Raw genomic sequence first — 23,185 nt, 5'->3', positions numbered from 1 at the left:
ACCCAGTAATATCTAGACAGCATTGTCATTGGGGTTTATTTCTCAGGGTATTTATAACCAATCAGTTACTTTTACATATTATTTATAACACAGTATTCTTTCTATTCTCTTTGTGCTTCTCTTCAGGTGGGAAGCATGCCCCAGAGCATTCCTGGAATCCACCAGTGAACATGCAGGATCACTATATTGAACAACACACCTTCAGAGAAAGTACGGTACCTGGAGTGGTTTGCACATGCTCCCTGAGAGCTAAAGCTCTTTGTATGTTAAGATAAACAGCATAACTATGTAATTAAGTCAAAGAGCCTTAGATATACAGAGCTCAGGTTTTCAAAACGCAAGGTTAATGTGTGACCGTGTGAGACCACCTAATCCTGGGCAGCCCGCCCTCGTCAGCACTAGGGCCGGATGCTCCCTGAGAGCCCCCTTGTAGGAAATGTTGATTCAGCAATTCCAAATGCTAAACTGCTGACATGAAGAGAACTGTATGATGCAGGCTGTTGTTGTGTAGATGTGGAAACAGCAGTTTCATGTTTAAGCCACAGGACATGCACAGATGGAGTGGGAAGAGCCCACAATCTAGAACAGGATGAGATAATTCCTATCCATCTTCAGGAAGAAAAAGGAGGGTGGCTGCCCACAGACCACCCATAGCTGACTGGTCAACCCAGGGACCCTAGGGATAAAATCCAGCCTCCCATGCTACCTCAAGGCAAAATCAGGAACACTGAGTAAGAAAGGAATGTTTCAACATCCTTAGGCTGTCTTCTCCAACGCTTTTTTTCCTTAAGACTGTACAGTCTTTTTAATTCATAGCCAATGCAAAGGAGAACAATTTTCTGTAGTCAAGCTTTAAGGGCACCAGAGACTCTTCTTTCCTTCTACCTGCAAGACAGTATCATTCTTGTTGCTTCCATTTCAGCGCTATTCAGTTTGTTTACATCTCTCAAAAAGCTACAGTCAGCTGAGGCTTCAGCTGACTTCAGCATTCAGGTTTTCCTCTCCAGGTATTAACACAAATTCTTCTCTTGATACAATCCCCAAAGTAGTTTACTACTTTTACAATCCTATCACTTTTCAGACATCTGTAACTTGTGTCTTGATAAAACAAGTCTGTCTGTCCTGTTTTTCAAACTTATCAAGATAATTTTCAATTCTGAGCATGTCCTTTAAGGCACCTACAACTGCTCCCAACTTAGCATTAATAAAAATTCAGATGGTTTAATCAGTTTTAAGACCTCTCTTACTTACTGAACATATATACTTTTATAGTAAGTTGACTGACATCATATTTATCAAATTAAAACAAACAACTTGACTGATCTATAGCTATTGACTATCACTTATTATCTATAGTAGGGGGAGAAGAAATGTATCACTGGAACCACAATATGTTTACATTAACATTGATGCATAAGCAAAGCCGCAACCCTGCATTACCACTAAACACAGCTGGAGATTATCACAAACAGCCTCTTCAAGTTTTAGCCTCCATATCAGATTATTTTTAAATTACACAATACAAAATTGACAGTCTAAATGCTTGAGTTTTTTAAGTGATGAAATCCATTAAAAATGTTTTAGAGCATGTTCCAGCACACTTAGGGATCTCTGTACACAGTTTAAACACATTCTAAAGCCACCAAAAATTGTAAGAGTTCTGCAACTTCAACTCATTCTCAGATATTTCCTTTGCCATCTTCAATTATTCTCCAACAATGCTTTAGATGAGTGATAACTTCTCTTCAGAATTATTCAGACATTTACCACAGTTCACATCTTATTGTTTATGTTCCTCCATAGTGAAAGGCCACCAGATTTCTGTAAAATAATTATAAGCTTTTAAAAATACCCAAATCATGTCAGAGTAATTTTGAATTTTAAAACAACTTCTTCAAATGCTGCACCCTACCACACTTCTTCATGAATGAAAGAATTGTGAGAGGTCCTTTCATTGCAGCCCAGGTATTTTGGAGAACTTTGCAAACCAGAATCAATCTTCTGGCATCAACAGCCTAAGAATCCAGAACATGCTTCTAAAAGTCATTTTCTCTCTTGCTATTTTTGTAGCTTAAATATATCTATAAAATAGTTAATGTGCTTAGGAGTATTATCCTTCTTGTTCTGCTCTCACCAACTAACAAGATTAGTTGTGTGTCCATGTGCGTGTGTTCCTTTTTTCCCTTAATACATACGAATTACTTTATGACACTACAGGCAATAGTGTTTTCCACACGAATACACCCAACTGAATCCTCTTTAAGGATTCGTTTTCCAGTTTCTCCTTTCTTCTGGCCTTTCTTAAACTAGGCTTAACATCTTAAACTAGCTCCAACTACAAGCAAATGACACTAGAGACTATCTCATTTAATACAAACATTCTACATGGAGCTGAAGATCTCTTCTGTAATGATAGGTCTGTCAGATTATTTAACAAGCCACACAGAAAAATTAGGAATCATAATTAAAAAGAGAGAAGGCAAGTACACTTCAAGTTCAATCCATCCGAATTGAGGGGTCTCCTCTGTACCACAACCTTTTAGAACAAAAAGTGATAAAAACCACAAGCGATAAAGAATTGCCACAATTGCAGGTTATCCAAATGTGAATTAGTCAGATTTGGTCCCATAGAACCCAATCTTTCTCTCGCCACATGTGGGCAGCCAGAGCTGCTAACTGTTTTCTTTTTGTCTTTCTTGCTCATCAAGGTACCTGTGCATTTCTGCACACAGGCAACCACGTTAACAACCTGGTAGCAGCTCCTTAGGTAACCAGTTATTCTCTGGTCACACCATACAGAAACAATTGGGTATTCCGCATTTTATGATGAAAATAAAAAATCCAGTTTCTAAAAGCTCTACATTACTGCACATAAGCCTTCAGATTTAGGAAAAATACATGTCTGGAAAGATGCTAGCCCCCTATTTGGTCCGTATTTCATTATCCCTTTCAAATGAAGACACAATTCCATTTCTCTATCAAAACTTTTCTTGTATTTTGACTGCCAAAAAATATTCGTATTTGCTCAGTATTTGCAATTAGAACTACTGCTACAAATATATTAATCTTTTTAGAATACTTCAGCAGATGGTTTTCCATCCTTTGAAGAAGTCATGTAATTGAATCTGACTGCTTGAAAAAGCAATAACCACTATGACTGAAAGGGTAGGAGAGCTAATGTAGATTTTTACCCCTTAAGCAGCTCTCCCAATAAACTAATACTGGCCTTCAATTATCATCCTACAGTGTAGAACTCATTTTTACTTATGCACAAGTACTGGTCTCCTAAATTACAGGTAATTCTTAAGGGCAAATGTAATCCAGAAAAAAACTCTGAAGATTTTTACTGGTTTTGAACTTGTTGCACTAGGTACCTACACGTCACTCACAGGTGAAAATCAAGTACATTGATTAATTATTCAACTAATGCAAAAGGAGGTATTGGTAATTATGCACTCAAAAGAAGAAAAAAAAACAGGCCAGCCACAGCCACACGCTATCATAATGCATGGCTTGTGACTATCCTGCTCCCAGCTACAGCATCAATTACACACCTTTTCATTCTGTAACTCAGCACTATACAAGCACCAACCCAAATCATCCCATCCTGCCCAGCTCTTCTCCAAACAAGGTGAGAGGATGCACATGAACAGCCTGCAACTCCCTAAGTAGAAGAGTTAAAGATATCACTCCAGATGTTCAATGGAAGAGATGTCAAATAAATTAGTACCATTTCTAATTTAGTTGAACTAAATTAGCTGAAGACTGTCCATTATTTAGCTAAATACCAAATTAAGTTACAAACTTTTTTCTAACCATTATGTCTCTGATATTTTAATTCCAATTAAGATGTCAAATTCACATTATTTGAAGGCTCTTGTGAAAGAATCATATTTAACTCTGTATTGCAAGATAATGACATCAGTGCCAGCAGGGCAGCAATCTGCTGCACCCACAGGGGAAAGGAAGCACTCCCATCCTATCATCTCTCAGCTGACACACAAAAAACCCTAGACCCTGAAAGGAGCCATACTATTCCCTCAAAAACAAAACAAACAAAAAAAGACAAACCAAAAAGCCAAAATACCCAAACCCAACAGAACTGACAGAGAGGCTGGAGGGCAGTAAGACCACCTTTTTGAATACCTACCCATACACTGTCAGATTGGTACAGACTATGACCGGTCTCTCACCCACCACAAAATTAATTTCTGAATCAATTCAATGGCTTAACTAGAGCTGTGCTTAACACTGGATTTTGTCCTTCTATGAGATGAGGTAAGAAAAAAGACAGAACTCCTTACACCACAAGCATATATACATGTTACCTGCTGTTAGTCTCAATGAAAGAACTGTGACATCTGTTCTAAATGCAAGTATTCCTAAACCTCCTCCCATGCCTTAATAAAAACTCTAATACAAAAACATTGCATGAACTGGCAGTGTGGCAAGTATCAATTTCCTTTATGGACAAGCCATGCAGCTACATGTTAGCTGCCACAGAGGAAAGAGTGCTTTTGTTTTGTTCCTAAGTTGATAGAGATCCATTCTGGTGTTGTTTTACATTGTGCAGGAAGAAGTAGTAGTTACAAATTCCAGTAAATGAAGTTTTGCCAAGACAGATGACCCTTCCTTCCTATGTTATAGAACAATCACAATTTCAACACGTGGGCTGAACAACAATCAGTATAGCACCATAGCTTTTGTTTTACATACAACTATAATCTCCTTAAGAAAATGAACTGCAAGTTTTTTTATGTTGGCAAACCTGACTTGTTCATGTTTAGGTTCTGACTTCGTTATGAACAAGCACAGTACAAAATCTACCACGCACAAGAGCACTTTAATGAAAGGATAGGGCCCACAGGAGAAGGAGATTTCAAGATACAGAACAAGACTCTAGATTATTAAAATGCACCACATTTCTATACTGAAGATAAGCCCACCATCTGACTGTAGTAAACATGCACAAGCCACAGTCTGGCTCCCTTGGGGAGGGTTTCATGATTCCCAACAAGATCTCTTACAGAGAACTCAAGAAAACCCAAAACCAATAAATAACACCAAACAGAAAGAGCTATGCACAGGGGAAAATAAGAAGAAACCCACTGCTGCATTACATACTACAAAGAAAAAGTTGCAGAGAAAGAGGCAAGTCTGTTCATTAATTTGCATATTTTAAATCAGAAAACCTTTTTCCAAAGTAGGGGAAAGGGGTAGGAGGTAGCAGATTTTCCATGTTCAGTTAACTAGGAGCAGCAAACTCCCTCCCTTTGTCCCTCCCCTACAACTACTAGCTTCACACATCTGCATTGTTACCTTCACTTTTTCTCTTCTCAGGCAGCAGAAAAGACAATTTTCATCAAAAGACCAATCAGAAACACCTTCAGGCTCACAGTCTGTAAATCAGAAGAATAGCAAATTACTTCATATTCATAAACCACGACACAACTGGAGCCAAAAGAGAAATGCCAAATTAAATACCTGTTTCACAACATTCTTGCCTGCATTCTGAGGATTCAGGCTTCATTTCGGCCATTTTTCTAAATCCCCAGATTACCAAACTATATACATTTTATCTATGCACAACAAATCTGTTTTTCTGAGCACTGCAAAATACACTCCCAGCTACATAAAGATGAACGCACACTCATTAGTAATTTTAGCCAATATGAAACTAACTGTGAGCACTGCCTGGGGGAGGGGGAAAAAAAAGCACAAATCACCACGGTAACACACATTTTCTAGAGGCAGAGCTGGGGCTGCCTCTGTCATTAGAAATGCAGAACAAGATACAAACATAGAGATTGAATACCTTTAAACAAACTGAGATCTTTTAATAATCCAGGTCCAAACAGGCCTTCTAGAATACTTTCAAACCCTAAAAGCAAATAAAAGAATTGTTAGCTTTCTAGATTAGTACGTCACTACAATATTCACAATAGCAGTTCTATATTTATCTGTTCCAAGAACAGAGCTCAACATGTTTTCTCCAAGTATTACAAGATACATGGGTCAATTGTGATGACTGAACTACCGATAAATCATAGCACAGTCTAGAATCCACTGAATCCTGTACTTTTGTAAATAGCTAGGTTAAAAACAAAGAACATTACAAGATTGAAATAAACCATTTTGAAAAGAACATAGGTAGCTGCAGGTTCTACAACATGACCAAGTAATTTTTACACAAATAAAAATATTCTCATACAAGCCTCCGAACTGAAAGAAGGTACATTTTCCCAATTAAAAAAATACATTCTTCCATCTCAGTGGCATTCAGTTACTTTTCTGAATTTCAGTAAATACTAGAATCAGTGTTTCCCGAAGAGTTGCAGTTTTGAGGAGAGAAAATTGAAAGGAGAGAGATTCAGCATTGCCATATCACTAAGGAATGAAATTTCAATTACAGATCTGCATCCAAGACACACAGAGTCCGATTTACTTCAATGCCATGATTTATACCTCACTTAAAATAATCTAATCAGTTTGTATTTATTCCAGAAGAGGGAAAACGTGCACCAAAATTACTGGCATTATTTGGAAAAGTTAAATCAATATTGCACTAACCTCCTGCTGGCAGTAAAAAATCTACAGAGCTATTAACTACCCAATACTGTGGGTTAGCAAAGTGAGTATGAAAAGTACCAAGATTACTTAAGGATAGACAAATTCCACCCGCTTATAAAAAGGGAATATGACCAGAAAAATTCAAGACTACAACTTACCATATTGCCTGTCCCCCCCCACCCTCCCCCCCCAATACTCTTGCTTTGTAGATTTAAGAATGGTTTGCAAGTAGCTAGGAGCTTCTAGCTTGTCCTACTTGTTTGAGTCTTTGAGTGGCACAAGAAGAAACAAAACCAAAAAATTCAAGAAACAAAAATATGGTCTTAAATTTAGAGAAACTTCGTGGGTGAATCAGGGACAGATAAACTACCCAAAATAGCAATGTTTAAGAAATCAGTCAAAATCTAAATGATCATGTACTATGAAGGAAATCATTTATTACACTTCAAATAAGCAGTAATTCTAAAATAATTCTGATTCCATCCAGATCTAATATCAAAGTTATATTTTGGAGAGCAGTCTACAAAAGGAAATGATAAATAGCGTTACACCCCTCTGGGTATCAGCAAGAGTGTCAGTGTACCAACATCTTCAGCAATCAGATGCAGGATCCTACAGAATTTGCAGCCTGCAACATGACTTAGATGGCCAAAGCATTGCTGGGGTACAACACTAAAAATCTAATCTCAGAAAGGACCAAGAACCAAAAAAAAAAAAAGAAAAAAAAAAAAAAAGAAAAAAAAAGGAAAAAAAAAGTGACGTAACAGTCAAGAGTGAAGAGAAATAGGGAGAAATCAGAAACAAGGTGGAAGAGGAGAAACTGAGAAACTGGAAACACATCCCATTGAACAGCACCTTGTCAGGCAGAGAAGTAGCACTGCCTCCAAAAAAAGCCAATTCAGGCTTCAGGAAGTGGCAGGAACAGTGGGAAAGGGCCGACCAACCTGACCTAGAAGAAAAATAGGAGAATCAGGGTATTGACCCATAGGTTTATAACGTTGAATAGTTTATAACGTTTTTAACATATGGGTAGTGACCCTCAGAATTTGACTCTGAAATGAAACCTTAAGGAAAATAGCTAACCAACCTTGTTCTTTATCTTTTTGTTTAAAACTTACATTTAATATATATATATAAATCAAAATACCTCAGAAATTTTACTCAAACTCATCAATCTTTAAATAGTAACTGCCAGTGACTCATGCCCCACAGTTTGCCATGCATGCAATTGCACACTGAAGTCCCTGCCAAGTTTTACAGCTTGGATATTGTACGATCATAGTTTGCTAGCCCACTGTTCTGAGTGATGCTAATGCCACTCGGGTTTTATTAATATTAAATATTGGATTTAGCAGTTGCATAGCAACAGCAGAACATCTTATGTGCAATGTTTGACATTAAAAAAGGCAAATAAGGGAAGTATGAATGTATTCAAAAATTATGCTAGAGACTGGTAAAACTGCCATAAAGCTGAGCCCTATTCCCCCCAAATGCAAAGTGCAATGCAGCAAAGGCAGTTTAAGCCCTGTGATGTCGTGTTCAGTCATTCAGGGCTCCAAAAGAGCAACTGTGTACAGTTAATCATGCAGAATACATTGAAAACAAAATCTTGAAAAAGGAGCTGCCTACTTTTTATAGTATTTTTTCTCTCCATTGTCACTGCTCTTAGAAGCTTGAAAAGAACATTTCTTTTCCCACCGATTGTCCTTTTCCATTTGGCAGATGATATTTCCCTGCATTTCAAATGGAACAGAAATTAACATGGCTGCCTCTGCTAAATTCCAGTTTCTATAATTTCATCATCTATATTTCAGTGACTGACAGTTCACAGCAGCTGAAGAGCAGAGCCAGTGGAAAAGTTGCAGGAATAACAGAATTAGAAGAAAGAAAAAGAAAGCAGATTCCAATATTTTAGTAATCAGTATTATTTACATATCAGACTAGATTTTCAGTATCAGTAACATTTAGATCTCTGATATGCTCTTCACAATCAAAGCAGCCACATATTTAACTCTTACAAATGTTACTGGTGACCTTTACAATGAAAAACATTTTTTGGATGTTAGTGTAAGAATTTAGAAAAAAAGATTTAAATTTTTTTAAAAGTACAACATTTATAAAGTGTAAAACATCTCTCTTTCCCAGAAAGCTCTCTAGGAAGTGAAGAATTAGAAAAAATAAATCCCAGAACAAAGAAAGAAAGCCTTTAGTACTGAAGCAAGGGCGGAATAACTTTTTAAATGCAGAGGTTGTTACACACTTATTGCTATTTCATAATTGTTAGCTCTCCAAGTAAAGCATTCCCTAAAACATCCTCTGATAAAAATGTATGTGCCATTTTTCTGCTAAGAGTAGCAAGGAAAGATATTAAAACTAAAGAGAAGGGGGGAAAAAAAAAAGGTTGACTATGCAGTCTTCAGCATGATCAGTTTTCACTAGTTTTGTCTCTGCACCTAAACAGTTTTATTTTCATCTTTTCTTGGCATTTTTACCCATCCATAACCAAATATTTTGTCATAAATTAAAACTGTAATTGTAGTTTGATAGCTAATGCTTTAAGACAACAATTTAACACAACAGTTTAATTTAACCTTTGCAAAGAAAAAAAAAATCCAGTTAGGCCTTCATGTCATCTTCTCCCTTCAAACTGAGAGCCCTTGCAACCATTAAGTTGCTACCAGGCTCCTTGAGATAACAGTATTGGAGAAGTCAATAGTCCATAGTCAACAGCTGATCTCTAGCAATGTGGATTAGCCAAAGACACATTCTCTACTATGAACTACAGGAATGCAAGATCTTCAGAAAAAGACAGGGATGCATTTCTGGAGTGCCATTGACACAGAGCCTAGCATGTCAAACAATGCTTTTTTTCCCCTAAAGACAGCACAGCTCAAATATACCTCTGAATAGTCACTACATAATTCAGCCCAAGATATGTATCCAGTCAAAGCAGTAAAGCTTGACTTTAACTTAGAGGTACAAATCATTTCGAGGGTAGTAAAAAAATACAGACTACAATCGCTCTGAATGTATTATTACATAAATTGTTAATAACTCAAAATCAACACAGAAAGGGCAGAAAATAAAAACCAACATACATAGCTGTGAACTCTTCAGCCCTTATCTGTGCATATCAATTTAATCTATGAATACCAATTTATAAACTAAACCTCAGCAGACTAAATAAGTATTAGCCAGGGCAGCAGTTAAGTATAGTAGGTCATAGAACCAGAGAATCAGAATATCCAGAGTTGAAAGTGATCCAAAAGGATCAAATCCAACTGCAATGGACCAGTTGCAATAGAAATTAAGATAAGTGAGTCATCAGCATTTATTTATAATAAACAGTCAGCCTAATATATAGGAATTTACACAAAAGGACAACTTCAAAAAGCTGGAAATTGAGTCAAGTCACTTAAGACATTAGTTGGCTATGTATTTTGTTTAAATTTCTTAACTATCTAAGGACATATTAGAAACCATCAAAACCATGGGGGAAAAAAACCTGACCTGCTAAATGGGGAAAAAGAACAAACTAAAAAACCAACAAAACCCAAACCCAAGTAACTAAGAGTAAAAGCACAAAGAGGAGACGAGGTTAGAAGATGGACAGAAAGATTTAGAGCACAGAAGATATATTCAGAAATGTTACAAAAGTCAGAGAAGAGATGTACACAGCTTTAAAGTAAGCAAAGATAAAATCAAAACCAAGGCACATATACGTTGGATTTTTTAGGTAATATATGTAAGAATATGGCAGTATATTATGAAACATTCGATAGAAAGGCATATAATCATTCAACAAAATCTATCAAGATGGTGTTACTAATACTTGTAAGTTAATTGTCTTAATATACAATGGACACGTGTCAGTTTTCTTTCTGTCAGTTACTCAAGAGTATTTGCAGCAGTGTTTCATTCCAGAAAGTCCTGAAATATTGAGAAAGTCCCAATGGGCTCAAAAAAGAAAAAAAAAATTATCTCTTTGAAATGTCACAACATTAAACAAGTTAGTACTGGGGTCTCAAATTGGTAACGGTTTTCAAAACCAATGAACAGTTCTCCAGCATTGATAGCAAAAATTATGTCAGTCAACATGGGCTTAGAGAAATCCTTATTAGACTCTTACAAAACCAGAATTTTAATTAACAACAAGTTTGATATAATATTTTTAGACTTTTGGGCTGGCATGACACATCTTGACTAAAATCAGAAATAAAAAAACCCCCCAAAATTAAAAAAAAAAATCCCTAAGCCAAACCAAACAAAACCAGTCAAATAAATACAAAACATTAAAAGTCAATTAAGTGACAGCTCTTGAAATATTGGTGTAAATGAGAAACTACTGGTAGCAAGGTCCATCAGGTACTGGTTCTTGGCCCTGTGCCATTTGCCTTTTCAGTCCTAGTCAGTGACTAGGAAGAAAGTAGTCAGTAAATTTGCTGGAGCTACAAAGACAGGAAGAGCAGCAAGTAACAAAAAGCCCAGGTCACAGAGGCTGCTTACCAAAGCAAATGCAATTAAACACTACTTGGAAAGAGGAGTAGACGGAATGGAGAAAGCCACAAATCACACATCTAGGAACAGGAAAAACAGCTTCTCAAAGACATACCCAGATCCAGCAGCTGAAACTGGAAGCTGATCAAACTCAGCCAGACATAAGACACTCTCTCTTTAATTTTACAGAGGTCCAACTGAAGACAAAAGACATGCACTCTAGGACTGGATCATCATTTTCCCTACTCTAGGGTTCTGGAAGTGTTATTTAGTAAAGCATGGGCTGATCGCTAAGATCTATTTCCCTTTCCCTCTCCCCCAGCACTTGGATTCATCATGTTAGGAGTCTCATTAACTAGTATGAAGCAAGAGCCACCACCATCACATCAGGTTTTTATTGGATTTCTCATGCCTAGATTTGCTGGTCAAGATTGGTTATATTTATCCACAGCTATGGGATTTGAAGCAGAAATTAATTCAGAAAAATTCTACAGTCTATGCGTAACATGGGAATTCTGTCTCTTTCAGGACAATAATCTATTAAACTCGAATGTTTCAGTCACAGGCATCTTAATAGAAAAGCAAGACCAAGCAACAAGGGAGGGGGGAAAAAAGTCACAGGACAGTTATTAATATACACTGAGTCTCATGACATGCATATAATTATAAGTTGCGAATATTCTTTTATTCATGCAACAAAATGAAAGAAACTCCCATCCACCTCTGATGAGAGATCTCGTTATCTGGGTGGAGACCAATTAAGGATTCCAACTACAAGTTAAATCAACTTTGGTTGATATGCGCAGCTTTTTCTTTGTTCCCCAAGAAGCTAAATCAATTTTTCAAATTTCGTGCTTCCCCATTCTTGTTAATGAAACTGCACTGTTCAGGGACTTACTGCAGACATTCCTGCTCCAGAGGATTCTAGGGACCTTAAACATCAATAACCTGGTTCTATAAGAGCAATACAGACACATGTATACAAAAGAACTAAGGATGTCAAGACAGGTACTGTTTAAAAGAAGATGTATATCCAAGTTCTGTATAGCAACACACAGCTCTTCTGTAGCTTTTTGCACCAAAACACCTTCTGTTCTCAAGACAGAATGAAGGGGTATCGTGTGCTGGGGTCCCTAAACAGGCCCTTGGAGCTCAAGAGAAAAAGAATTCTTTGGCATTAGAGTAATGCTTCATTCATGGTAGAACAGCATCTCCAGTGGAGAAGCTTCATTTGAAGCAATCAAGAAGCCAACAAGGTGCATGTTCTGCCAAACAGCCACTTCACTGTTACAGTAACTTACCACAGCAGTAAGCTAAGAAATCAAAAAAACAGCAAAAAACTACAAAAACTGTTGACAGAAGTGCTTCTAACTGACCATTCATCCTGCAGGACTTAATTAAAATTCCACTATTAGTCTGTAATTTTAATAAAAAAGCTGCAGCAGACCATCCTCACTCTTCTCTCCAAGCATCTCTCTCAACCAAGCTATTCCTTTTCCTCTGATAACCAAGTCTAAGAACATTTTCTTTGATGCAATCCCAAACTCACAGCAAGGCATTTAAAATTTAATGAGCTAAATATGACAGCATAACAGCTACATACTGGAACTACAGCTCACACCAGAAAAGTGCCCTGCCAAATACCCTAGAACAGGGGAGAGCTCTCCCCTCTACAAGGAAGAGCAGAGAAGCAAAGCAAGTTACCAGGTTGTGTTGCAGTGCAAGAAATGGAAACGGGACTCTCCATCCAATGTTAGCACTCTAACTGGCAGGCTATCTCACTGATTACAACTGAAAATTCAACCCCAAAAACCAGAAGTGACAAGTAATAAAGCTTGTTGCCAGAGTGCAGAGTATAGCAAAATATGGATCATCTCCTGCTTCCCTCCCACGAGGAGTATTTTTGTGTGTGCGATCTGATATTGAGAATTACACAAAGGCATGCAAACTTCTTATCTCCAATCAAAAGTCTCAGAAGCAGAATTCAAGGAAAGCTAAGGACTCTGCAATTTTTCTGGCAGGCTGAGCTGTAATCTTCATACGGATTTTCAGGGGCGAAAGGATCCTCCAATTTGTAGATACTGTACCACTAATCTGGCTACTTAATTCAAACCAGGGGTTGTGGGTTTCTGTTTTACATTTTAACTCAAGATCAGGAGGTTTATTGTATGACTAGCTGGTTTCCTTCACAGCCAGTCAGCACTAATGCAGGACCTGACTGGAATCTTCTCATGTAAATACTTGCATTTTATTACTTTAGAAAATAAACCAGAAAATACAGACAGCACAAAATGGCAAAGAATTACAAGAGAAGAGTTTCAGCAACTATCGACTTTCTATGCATCCTTAAAAATTTAAGTTTTACTTAATGGTAGAATAGGATCTAAATTTAAAATAAATAAATAAATAAATAAAATCCAAACAAACAAGTTTTAACACTAAAAATTGAAGTGGGAGTTGCTTTTCAGTATCTCAGTTCAAAGACAGTGCTCTTACTTGTTCAACCTCCAGGTATGGAGTTCCAGCAGGTACAACTTTCACTGATAAGAAACTATAACAACTAGCTAGGAAGCTTACGAACACATAAGAGTCAAATAGCTCAAGAATGAGAACGCACAATAGCACAAATCAGCATGGACCAAAATATGAAGGCCCAAACATTTCTCAAACTTGAGGCAATTTTTTTTCGATTTCTAACCGTGTTGCATTACTTACTGCAGCAAAATAAAAAACTTGAAACTTTTTTCCCATTGGAGACAGTCCGTTAATGCTTCACTCCAAAGCAAAGGTAAGGTGACATTGATTAACTACTAGTGTTTATCCCCACACCCCACGCTCCTAAGGCACAAACTTAAGAATAGCCTTGCAGTAGATGGAATTGATCTGCCTGGAAAATGCCTCCCACAAAAAAGATGGGATTTCCAGCAGCATCAGTTCACTGCTTCACTTTATTTCATGGCCATAGTAATGCTCGTATCACAGATAAGCAAGAGCCAGGTGTGCAATCAGGAACAGCCTGCCACAAGCAAGTACACCAGAGGTCCACATCACTTTAAATCATGGAGGAACCCTCCCTCTCCCACAGAAGCTGTCTATGTGGAAGCACAGGACACCAGTGGCTTTCACCCCAACTTCAAGAGATACATACTGGCAGAGTGCAAAAGCATTAGAGGCATGAGTTAAACTGGCTGAGATATGAACTATATTTCACACTCCACAACTGTCCTGTTTGAAGATGGTTGCCTTCCCTCAGCAATTCAGTCTTGCCTGACATTGTTCCCTATCTGCAACACAGTCACCTACTGAAATCACATTAACTGAAATAATTCAAAGCTAAAAATCAGCCCAGAAAGGGTAGGTACAAGCTGCTGAATCCACTTAAACAAGGACTGCCAGTAGAAAAAGCATCTACCAAACCACAGCTGTGATCTAAAAAACTTCTGAAATGTGACTCAGTTTCAACTTTACCACAGGAGGTCATTTATACCATGATTCATTACTGAATTAATTCAATATATTATTCTTTTCGCTCTCAAGTTACAGCTATCCCTTTCACCATCTCTACATAGATTTTTCAGATTTATACAGTAATCTGCAAATGGGAATGAAAACATGATTCTGTTTAGGAAACTAAACATAATTATATCACCAATCATTGAAAATCTGATGATCTTCAATGAATAGACCCATGAAAACAATTGAACATTTCTGATTTGAGAGGTGAGTATACTGAGCTTACCTGTAAGGTAAAAATCACCAAGAGCATTTTTACTCTGTTATTTGTATGTCTGTCTGGTGTAAAATAAACCTCCACGATAAGCCATTACATAACTGCCTCAATGAACAGTACACCTTGATTCCAGCTAGCTCACAGCATCCTGAAAGATCTGTATGCAAAGATACACCACTTAAAAAAGTCAAGTGATTATTTCACTACAACACCAGTGAGTATATCTAAATTCTGATTAAGAAGCTAACAAAAGCAAAGAAAGATCTAGATCATGGAAAGAAAGCTGAATCATGACTACAGTGAATATGAAGCACATGTGATGTTTTGAGAAGGCTTCCCAGAAATTCCAGAAAAGTATCCTTAGCCTTTTCATATGGACAGCTCAGTTCTGTCTGAAAAGGAAGAATGATCTAGGGAAAATCTGAAGGTGACACAGGCAGCTACACAAAACTGAAAGGCTAAATGAAAGCAGGCAAGGGGATCACAAGTTATCCACCTTAAACCCTAAAAACAAATCAACACACAAAGAGGAGTATCTTAACACTGAAAGACACAGAATTCATACTAGCTACAGGGCAGGTTGTAGTGACTAATTGTCATCACTGAAGTCACACTTGGAAGTACCCAGCAAGCAAGGCATTCCATGAATCTACAACACCAGGTGCAAACCCAAAGGAAGTAAAGCCAAGCCTAAAAATCCTCTCCAGCTTTATGGCTGTTTGCACAGCAGCAGTATTAAGAACACAAAGGTACAAAGTAAGCACATGACCACTCTTGCGTACGGCAAGGAAGATACACCTGTATTACTGTTTTTATCCTTGTGCCAACAGAACCAAATACTAGCAGAAATATTCTTAGTTATCCCTCAGTCACACCTCAGGTTACGCCTATGCACTAAAGAAGCTTCAAGCCCTGATATTCCTCTGGAAACAGAAAAGCATAAGCACAGCTGCTGACAACTTTGTAACAAAATATTACAGCAGAAAAACAATTTGGTGCTGAAATTAACTGTGGGAACTGAAATTGCCAGATGTGATGGAACATTACTCTGTGTAGACTAGGAACTTAGATGCAAGAAACACACAGTAAATAGCTGTAAAAAAGCCTGACCTTTGGGGTTTAGTCAAATTTTCCCAAAGAGCAAGTGACTGATAAATCTCTCCCTCACTTTTGATGTCACATCATGTCTACCATCATTTCATGTGGCAACTCTTGGAGTCTTACTAACCTTTTAGCCTCAGACATACATCACCAATTCTGTAAGCTATGCTTGCAGGTGAGCTTCTCAAAAGAAGCACCCCAGTTTCTTTGAGGTGTTTTGTGTTCAACTACAATTGGGATTACACAGAGCTTTTCTTTTTCCTCTTTGACAGCAACATGGGACAGGAGAAAGGCTACTTAACATCAGCATTTCTAATCACGCTTTTGACTGGAAATATAAATGACTACACAAGAACATATAGAAGATTTTTAAAAAATCTTTTTTGCTTGCCTTATTTCTAGGCTGGAAAAATTTCCAGGCCTAGTCCAGTTACACCACCAGGAACAAGTGGCAGGACCAGGGACATCTTAGACAACAACACTGTGGAAATCAAGATCTGTCCAACTTAGTTGTTTGTTCTCTCAGACTGCCCTTCCCTTATTCAGATCTGAGACAGACATCTGAAGTAATTACTGGAACAGAACTGAAGATCATAGCCAGAAAAGATCCCGTGGGATTTGGTTGATGCAAAAGTAACATGATAGAGAACACAAATTTCATGATGGCCATTCAGCATTTCAAAGTTATTCCCAAGTATCTTTTCTGGATAGCTACAGTGAATTTGGTGTCTAATGGTATATTTAACAGCTTATAGTGAACTTAACTGAGTCATATACACAGTAATTTCAGTTCCTATCATCATCTTTAAGTCTTCCTCAAACCAAGCAGTTCTTTGCAGCTTTTTGACACTGCAGCCTTCTCCATCTCATTTATTCCAGACCTTCTGGAATTCTTGAAACGTAGCACTTATTATTGGCCTTCTTTAGTCAAATGTTTAATCCACTGTACTTTGGTTGAGGCCAGCCTATACTCTCACACATTTGTTTTCAATCTAGTTGAAGTTCTTTGCTTCAAAGCATCATTTGTGATCTGAACTTGACAGAAGACAGCAGTTCCATACTTTCTGCATGCTAAGTTTCTCAATGTCACTGTGTTGCAGCAGAATCTCAGGCTATGCTAACAGTTACACAAATTACAAAGTTTCTAGTCAAGAACACCAAACTGTTACAAAGTCAAAACATCTGGAGATAAGACTTCTACAGCCAGTCTTGCTCTAATTTTACAGTTGGTATCTCAATAAAAAGGTCTTAGTAAACCTGCTAGTGCCTTAGAAATTTTCAAAGAATGAAGTCACTATTTGGGATGATCAGAAGATCTGAAACCAATTCTTTGATGCTAAGTGAAGAAACACTGGGAGAGCACTCAGCCTTCCAAATCAGAAGTTGGTCCTTTGTTCCAAATCAGAATTAAGTTTTCCAGTTAACCTATACACAAATCTTCTCAAGCTTGCCCACTCTGTTGTACTGCTAAATTCATCAAGAGACTGAAGTATCTGTACAACCTTTATATGAAGAAACAACAGAAACCCTTCACAATTTTGAGTGCTGCTTTGCTAGAAGCTTCAGCTTCTAAGATCAGTATCATTTATATTCAAAGCAGCTCTTTTTCTAACTTCTTAATTGTTCTTTCAGAGCAAAATCTCAGAAATGGATTTCCTAATCAGTCCATGGCTAGGAACTGCATGCAGTACAGCCATATAAACAGTAAAGGAATTTGACACAAACTGAGTTTCTGCAGGCTACACCCTAATCACCAGATCCTAAGGGATTAAAAGGCCACAGTAGCACTAACAACTATTCAAAGTTGGTTGATGTCTATGACACTGTAAATACCTTCCCTTAAGGGTAATTTTTTTCCCCTACAGAATTCTTCATATGTAAGTTTCTCTAAAAGAAAAAGACTACCATGCACACGTAATGAATGAAGTATGGTATAAAGAGTGAACAGTAAAGTGCTGACGACTGTGTGTGCAAGAAGCATTACTAACTACTTCATGTGAGTGCCTTGTTCCCCACTACTGTCAACTTTATATCTTAAATACTCTGAAGATTATTTCAAATATAGCCAACTTTTCAAAAAATTATCTTTGACACCAGAAATATTTCCAAGCTCAAGGAATATTTGACTTCTAGAACACACATTTACTTTTCTATAAAACAACAACAATAATACAAGAGGTATGAGTGAATGAAATCAGACACTAAAACAAAAGGCACTGGGCTACTAGAACAAGTGCTGCAGAACAACTTGCACTTGTTCTTCTTTTGCCAAAGTAGCCAAGCTAAAGAAGAACTGCAATTTTACCTGGATTTATTACCCATGTACAGAGCTGAACAGTACAAATTAAAATCCAAGCAGAGAAACTATACCATCACTTTAAAATCATAGCCAAGAAAGTCAGCAGCAGTTTTAACAAAAGAAATTCAAACCACATGAAGAGAAGCTTCCTTTCATTTACAGGGGAAAAAGAACAGAAGCACACTGGAAAACTAAGGCTGGAGAGGAACCTGCAAAATCCACAGCTACACAGTGAACACTGCATTCAGTATCCTAGTGACTTCACTATTTTAAATACTTGCTTATATTAGTGTTCAATAAGTAATTTGATTAAATATAGTAGTAGTTGACTATTTTAAATACTTGCTTATATTAGTGTTCAATAAGTAATTTGATTAAATATAGTAGTAGTTGAATACATGGAACACTCCAAGAGTAGCCAAGTCAAAACCCCAACATTTTTCAAAATACCACATATTTTAATGCTGGCTTTGAACTGCTAACTATCTCCATACAATTACTTACATAACAGAAAACATGCAATACCCCATTTTGCAATAGTGATACAATCACAAAACACATTTTTAAGGAAGCTGCATTATCAAATCTGCAAAAAGAGTTTAGCATAGGGCTTACTCTTCCAGACAACTGGCTTCTTACTAGTCCCAGAATAATAATATGACTTGAGATGCAGGGAATCAAAAAAGACTTCAGTGTGCAATTTTGGGTTTTGTTAACGCTTATTTGATGCAAGTATTTCTATAGATATTTGACTATTTCAAGTATTTAAAAATCTCTCTTCATGCATTCAGAAGTCTGAAATGGTCTTTCATAAATATCTTAAACATAGTCTAATGATTTTATATGTTCGTGGATTAACCTACAGTTAATCTTATTACACAAAGAGCCAACATTTTCAAGAATGAGTGCTAAAGCTGTAACACTAAATAAGCTCATTTAAAAAGCAACCTTGAAATTCTTTTTACTCCTGCACCCATTTTAAAGTCACCAATAAGCACTAGTCAGACTGCAGAATGTTTCCACCAGCAGGCTTCTGAATATGCATAATGCCAATCAAGTTAATTACATTTAAGAAATAATAGTCTATGTGCAATTAAGATACTGGCAACATTTTAATGCAAAAAAAAATGTTTAAATATACTAACATCCTAGTCTTGGGATATCCAGTCAAGCTACGCAAAGAGATGTGTTTGTCCCTTGCATACTCCCAAATGTGGAAGTAGGATCAGAAACTGGATCTGGAAGAAAGGGTAAACAGCACGTTAGTTAAATTCACAGAGGATACTATGTTCGGAGATGTTGCAAACATTAGTGAAGACAAATACATAAATGACCTAAAGAGAAAATAAGATTAGTTTGGAAATAAAAACATCTCATGAAAAATAACTCCAAACACTCAATGTAGAAGAACCACAAGGATAGCGGAAGAAAATGTAAAATGAAAGGAACCTAGAAGCAGCAACAGTGGACAGTCAGCTAAATATTTGCATTGAAAGACAGTCTGGAGTTGCAGAGGCACCAAACAGAGCAGGGAAATTAAAGTTCTTTCTACAGTCTTTGAGCCAATAACAATAGCCATCTCTCCACACAATTGCCAGGGACTGAAAAATTCCCCTTCACTCCCAGCAAGTGGAAAGCTTCTCTCAATGGCAAATCAAGTTCTGCAGGAGGTAGGGTTTAATTTTTTTTAAGCAAAGTTAACATACGGTTAGCATAAGCCTACGCAGCAGGCTCTTCCAGTACTTCTGCTGCTTGTGGCTTTGTGCAGAACAGGAGGAAGCTAAGAAAATGAATCCATTTTTACAGGTGCAACTCAACCTTGTATTGTTCAGATTTATTCCTGTGGTCCTCGAGAAAAGAAACCAAAACAGCTAGTTCAACTACTAAAAAGAAAGAAGAATAAAAAAAACCCCTTCACCATTTACTTTTTGCCTCAAATTTACTTTTCCCAAGAATGACATCCACTCATCCATCAAGGCAGATGTCAGCACTGTCCAGCTTTAACAGCAAAGATAACAGGAGGAAAGAACGGACTCTACCTTTAGAAAGATTGAAAGAGGATCTCCACCCACAGCAGACAAATGTAAATTTAAAAGCTAAAGTAACCAGCATACATCTTCAAAGACTGTCAAGCCTTTGTTTTTCAGAAATATTTCTAAGCACAAACTAAGAACCATTTATTCTGAATCATTCCCAAATTAACAGAATATGCTAATTTCACAGGATTTGTTTCTCTCAGTAACAAGGGTTCCATGAGGCAACCATGTAGATGCTTTATACTCATGGCAGTCCACAGACAAAAAAAAAAAAAAAAAAAAAGGAAAAAGACAAAAAAACCCCTACCCCAAACCAAAAGGTCCAACATTTTACCAGAAGCCATCTTTCTGCCTATCACGTTGCTGAATCTTAGGAGAAGCTCCAGTATGGAAATTCATGCTCCAGTCAATGCATCCCATCATTACAAGAGAACAGCAGACTGAAGGTTCTCCCTCCTCCTGACAACTGCTAAAAGATGTGATTTCTGAAATAAGTCACCCTATGAACATCTACAGCTGCTGCTTGTGATGTGATGGCAAGAACAAAACAGTTCCTACCAGTTTCCCTCATCTTTGACAGAAACTGGTTAATCCTGTATATTTCAAAGGAGATTTAAACAACAGATTGGCAGGCATCCCTCAAGCCAAAGGCACATGAAACACAGCGTGGACAGGTTTTAAAGTAGTTCAAACTATAAAGACAGTACAGAACCAAGAATCACATAATCTCATTGAAGAACTCAGTGCATTTCAGGAAGATGCAAGACTTCAGACATAACAAAAATTAATCTCTGCTTTTTGCACCAGAGGACACTGGAAAAGTATCTCTGTAATCTCTTGCCTCCTTTGAAAGATCAGTGCTAGCATGAGGCAGGATTCATAGAAGCAAACTCCAATCAAGCCTACAGATTCAAAGCACAGTCTCCTGAGCAGATCTTTCAGTAGCAACAGCAGGTTTTGCAGCCCTTTCCTTCTACTCCATCACTCATTCCTACTCCCACACTGCATCAGCTACACTGGTAAAAGTTCATGAGACTGCAGAAAGGATAAGTGGTTTTGCACACACACCCCTCACTTCTTTTTTGTTTTTAAGCAGTAACTTGTACAAGTTCACCTTGCATGAGAATGGCTGCTCAGGGTTAAGACAAAGATTTCACTAGCCCAAATCCCAATTCCAATAAGCGCAAAAGTGTAAGTGGCAACACAAGGGGTTGCCTTAAACAACGCCATCTCAAAAAGCATGGCCAGCAAATCCCAGAATACATCTTTTCAGAAGCAGAAGCATAGCTGCTGTTAAAGAACAGAGCATACAATTTGTTAGATGTGTAACTGCACTGGACTCTTTTCAAGTGAAAAACATGAGAGATACATGCTACAGCAAAGATGCTGGAAAATCAAGGCCTGTTAGAACAGAAAGGAGATAGAGTCAACAACACTCCATGCTCTGTAGGTTTTGGCACAGCATGCTGCAGAGAACAGGTGAGGCACACAGGAGCAGGAGACTCATGCTCCTGCAGGAGAGACCACCACACGGATCACAGAGCTCGTGTGGAAGGCAATGGGACCTACTGCTGAATGAGCAGACAGAGGTTTTCTGGGAGTGGTTCTTATTCCAGTACTCTCATGAATGCAGAGCTGGCCTGACACAGCCCTGTCGTGCTCCTTGGTCAGCCATCAGGAGCTGCTGGCTGATGAATCTCAGATTAACTCAGCAAAAGTGCCAACTGCCCTTAGCTCTACCTGCTTTTTTTCCCTAGTGACTCCTGTTCGGAAGCAAGCCCTGTAACAACTTTAAACATTGTCTTAACACAAAATCCCTAAACCAGTAGTCATGTTGAATATGCATCCTGATTGGCTGATCACGTAGAAAGCCCAGTCCAAACCTATGTATCCCTCTGTAGAGACTGTTTTCACTGAAAATGGAAGATACTGCACTAGACCAAGAATGCTTCGAAGTCTGGTGTAATGAGGGGTTGAGGCTCAGAAGGTTCCCATGGCTAGAAACCCACTGCCCCTGCGGTTTGGGAGAACACGGACCCCAGGCAAGCTGTTTCAGCACCGGCCCATCTCCCCAACTGGCATCATAAACCTAAGGTGTAAGGCACCCTAGCAGAGACTGTTGTCATTTTGTTAAAGCCCAAATACACAGATTACCCAAAGAGATAAAGAAAATCCCTTCCTTTAGGCCAACATTCAAAAGTGTGTTGACTCCAGTTCAAAAGGAGAATTTAGACTACCTCTATGTCATAGGAACCAGAGCAAGGAAATACCTATGAGACTGACTACTAGGGGATATGAAGACAGATTCCGCTGGTTTCATCCCTGAAAACTTTTTGCTAACAGTAACTAGTACTGACCCAAATGTCCCCATTACAGCATCAGTTTCTCTGTAACTTCCTGTTAATTTTATGAAAAACAAACATATTGGATAAAGATCTTTATCAAGATTTCTGCAACTTGAGGCACATTCACTAGCAAGGCGGCATCAAGAGTAGAATGAGGCTTGCCTGACTCAAGTGCATTAAAGGAGGGTGATAAAAATTAAACAGCAGTAAAATGCACATGCATGCAAAATGTATGACTGCAAAATGTATCGTGCAAAAATTGTTAATTAAGAGAAGCAGAGTAAGAAAACACAAAATTCCACAATTCATTTATCCCAAGTCACTAGAAGACAGATTACTGCAAACTGAAGGTTACTGTAACAGGGAAGTTCATTCTGCAGCATATCTTCAATGTTTTGAAGCTATGATTACTGATCACCTGGCACTTTAATCCATGATAAATCCACCTCTCCACTGAAAGAGCTGATCCCACTCATCCTCCCCACCCCCCCAGATGCTCACTCATCTTGCATTTGCACAGTAACATGACAAGATGGTTCAGGGATCAGTTTCCTGATCCAACCCAGCACGCATTTACACAAAGTGAGGGCAGTGGCACAAAGGGGGT

At 37.9% G+C, this 23,185-nt stretch overlaps 1 protein-coding gene across 11 annotated transcripts in view; it reads right to left on the bottom strand.

Annotated features, from left to right (window-relative positions):
* LCOR (ligand dependent nuclear receptor corepressor) overlaps positions 1-23,185 on the bottom strand; it is a 90,912-nt gene that overhangs the window by 54,415 nt on the left and 13,312 nt on the right. For 4 of the 11 annotated variants that reach the window (XR_004241576.1, XM_032116650.1, XM_032116659.1 and 1 more), the window contains exons 2-3: positions 5,816-5,881; positions 5,320-5,399 (exon numbers count right to left, since the gene is read on the bottom strand). Coding sequence is in view for 2 of the 11 variants with exons in the window: in XM_032116650.1 (XP_031972541.1) it covers positions 5,320-5,399; positions 5,816-5,881 (146 nt within the window). In the remaining 9 variants the exon portion in view is untranslated. Of the gene's footprint in view, positions 1-5,319; positions 5,400-5,815; positions 5,882-7,425; positions 7,520-8,199; positions 8,304-19,342; positions 19,436-23,185 lie in introns of those variants that run through there. The other 7 variants (XM_032116654.1, XM_032116653.1, XM_032116655.1 and 4 more) reach the window with 6 other exon arrangements.

Source organism: Corvus moneduloides, chromosome 8, assembly GCF_009650955.1.
Source record: "Corvus moneduloides isolate bCorMon1 chromosome 8, bCorMon1.pri, whole genome shotgun sequence".
In the NCBI taxonomy this organism is placed as follows: domain Eukaryota; kingdom Metazoa; phylum Chordata; class Aves; order Passeriformes; family Corvidae; genus Corvus; species Corvus moneduloides.
The sequence above is the reverse complement of the archived record's forward strand: the minus strand, read 5'-3'. Positions and strand labels throughout refer to the sequence as shown.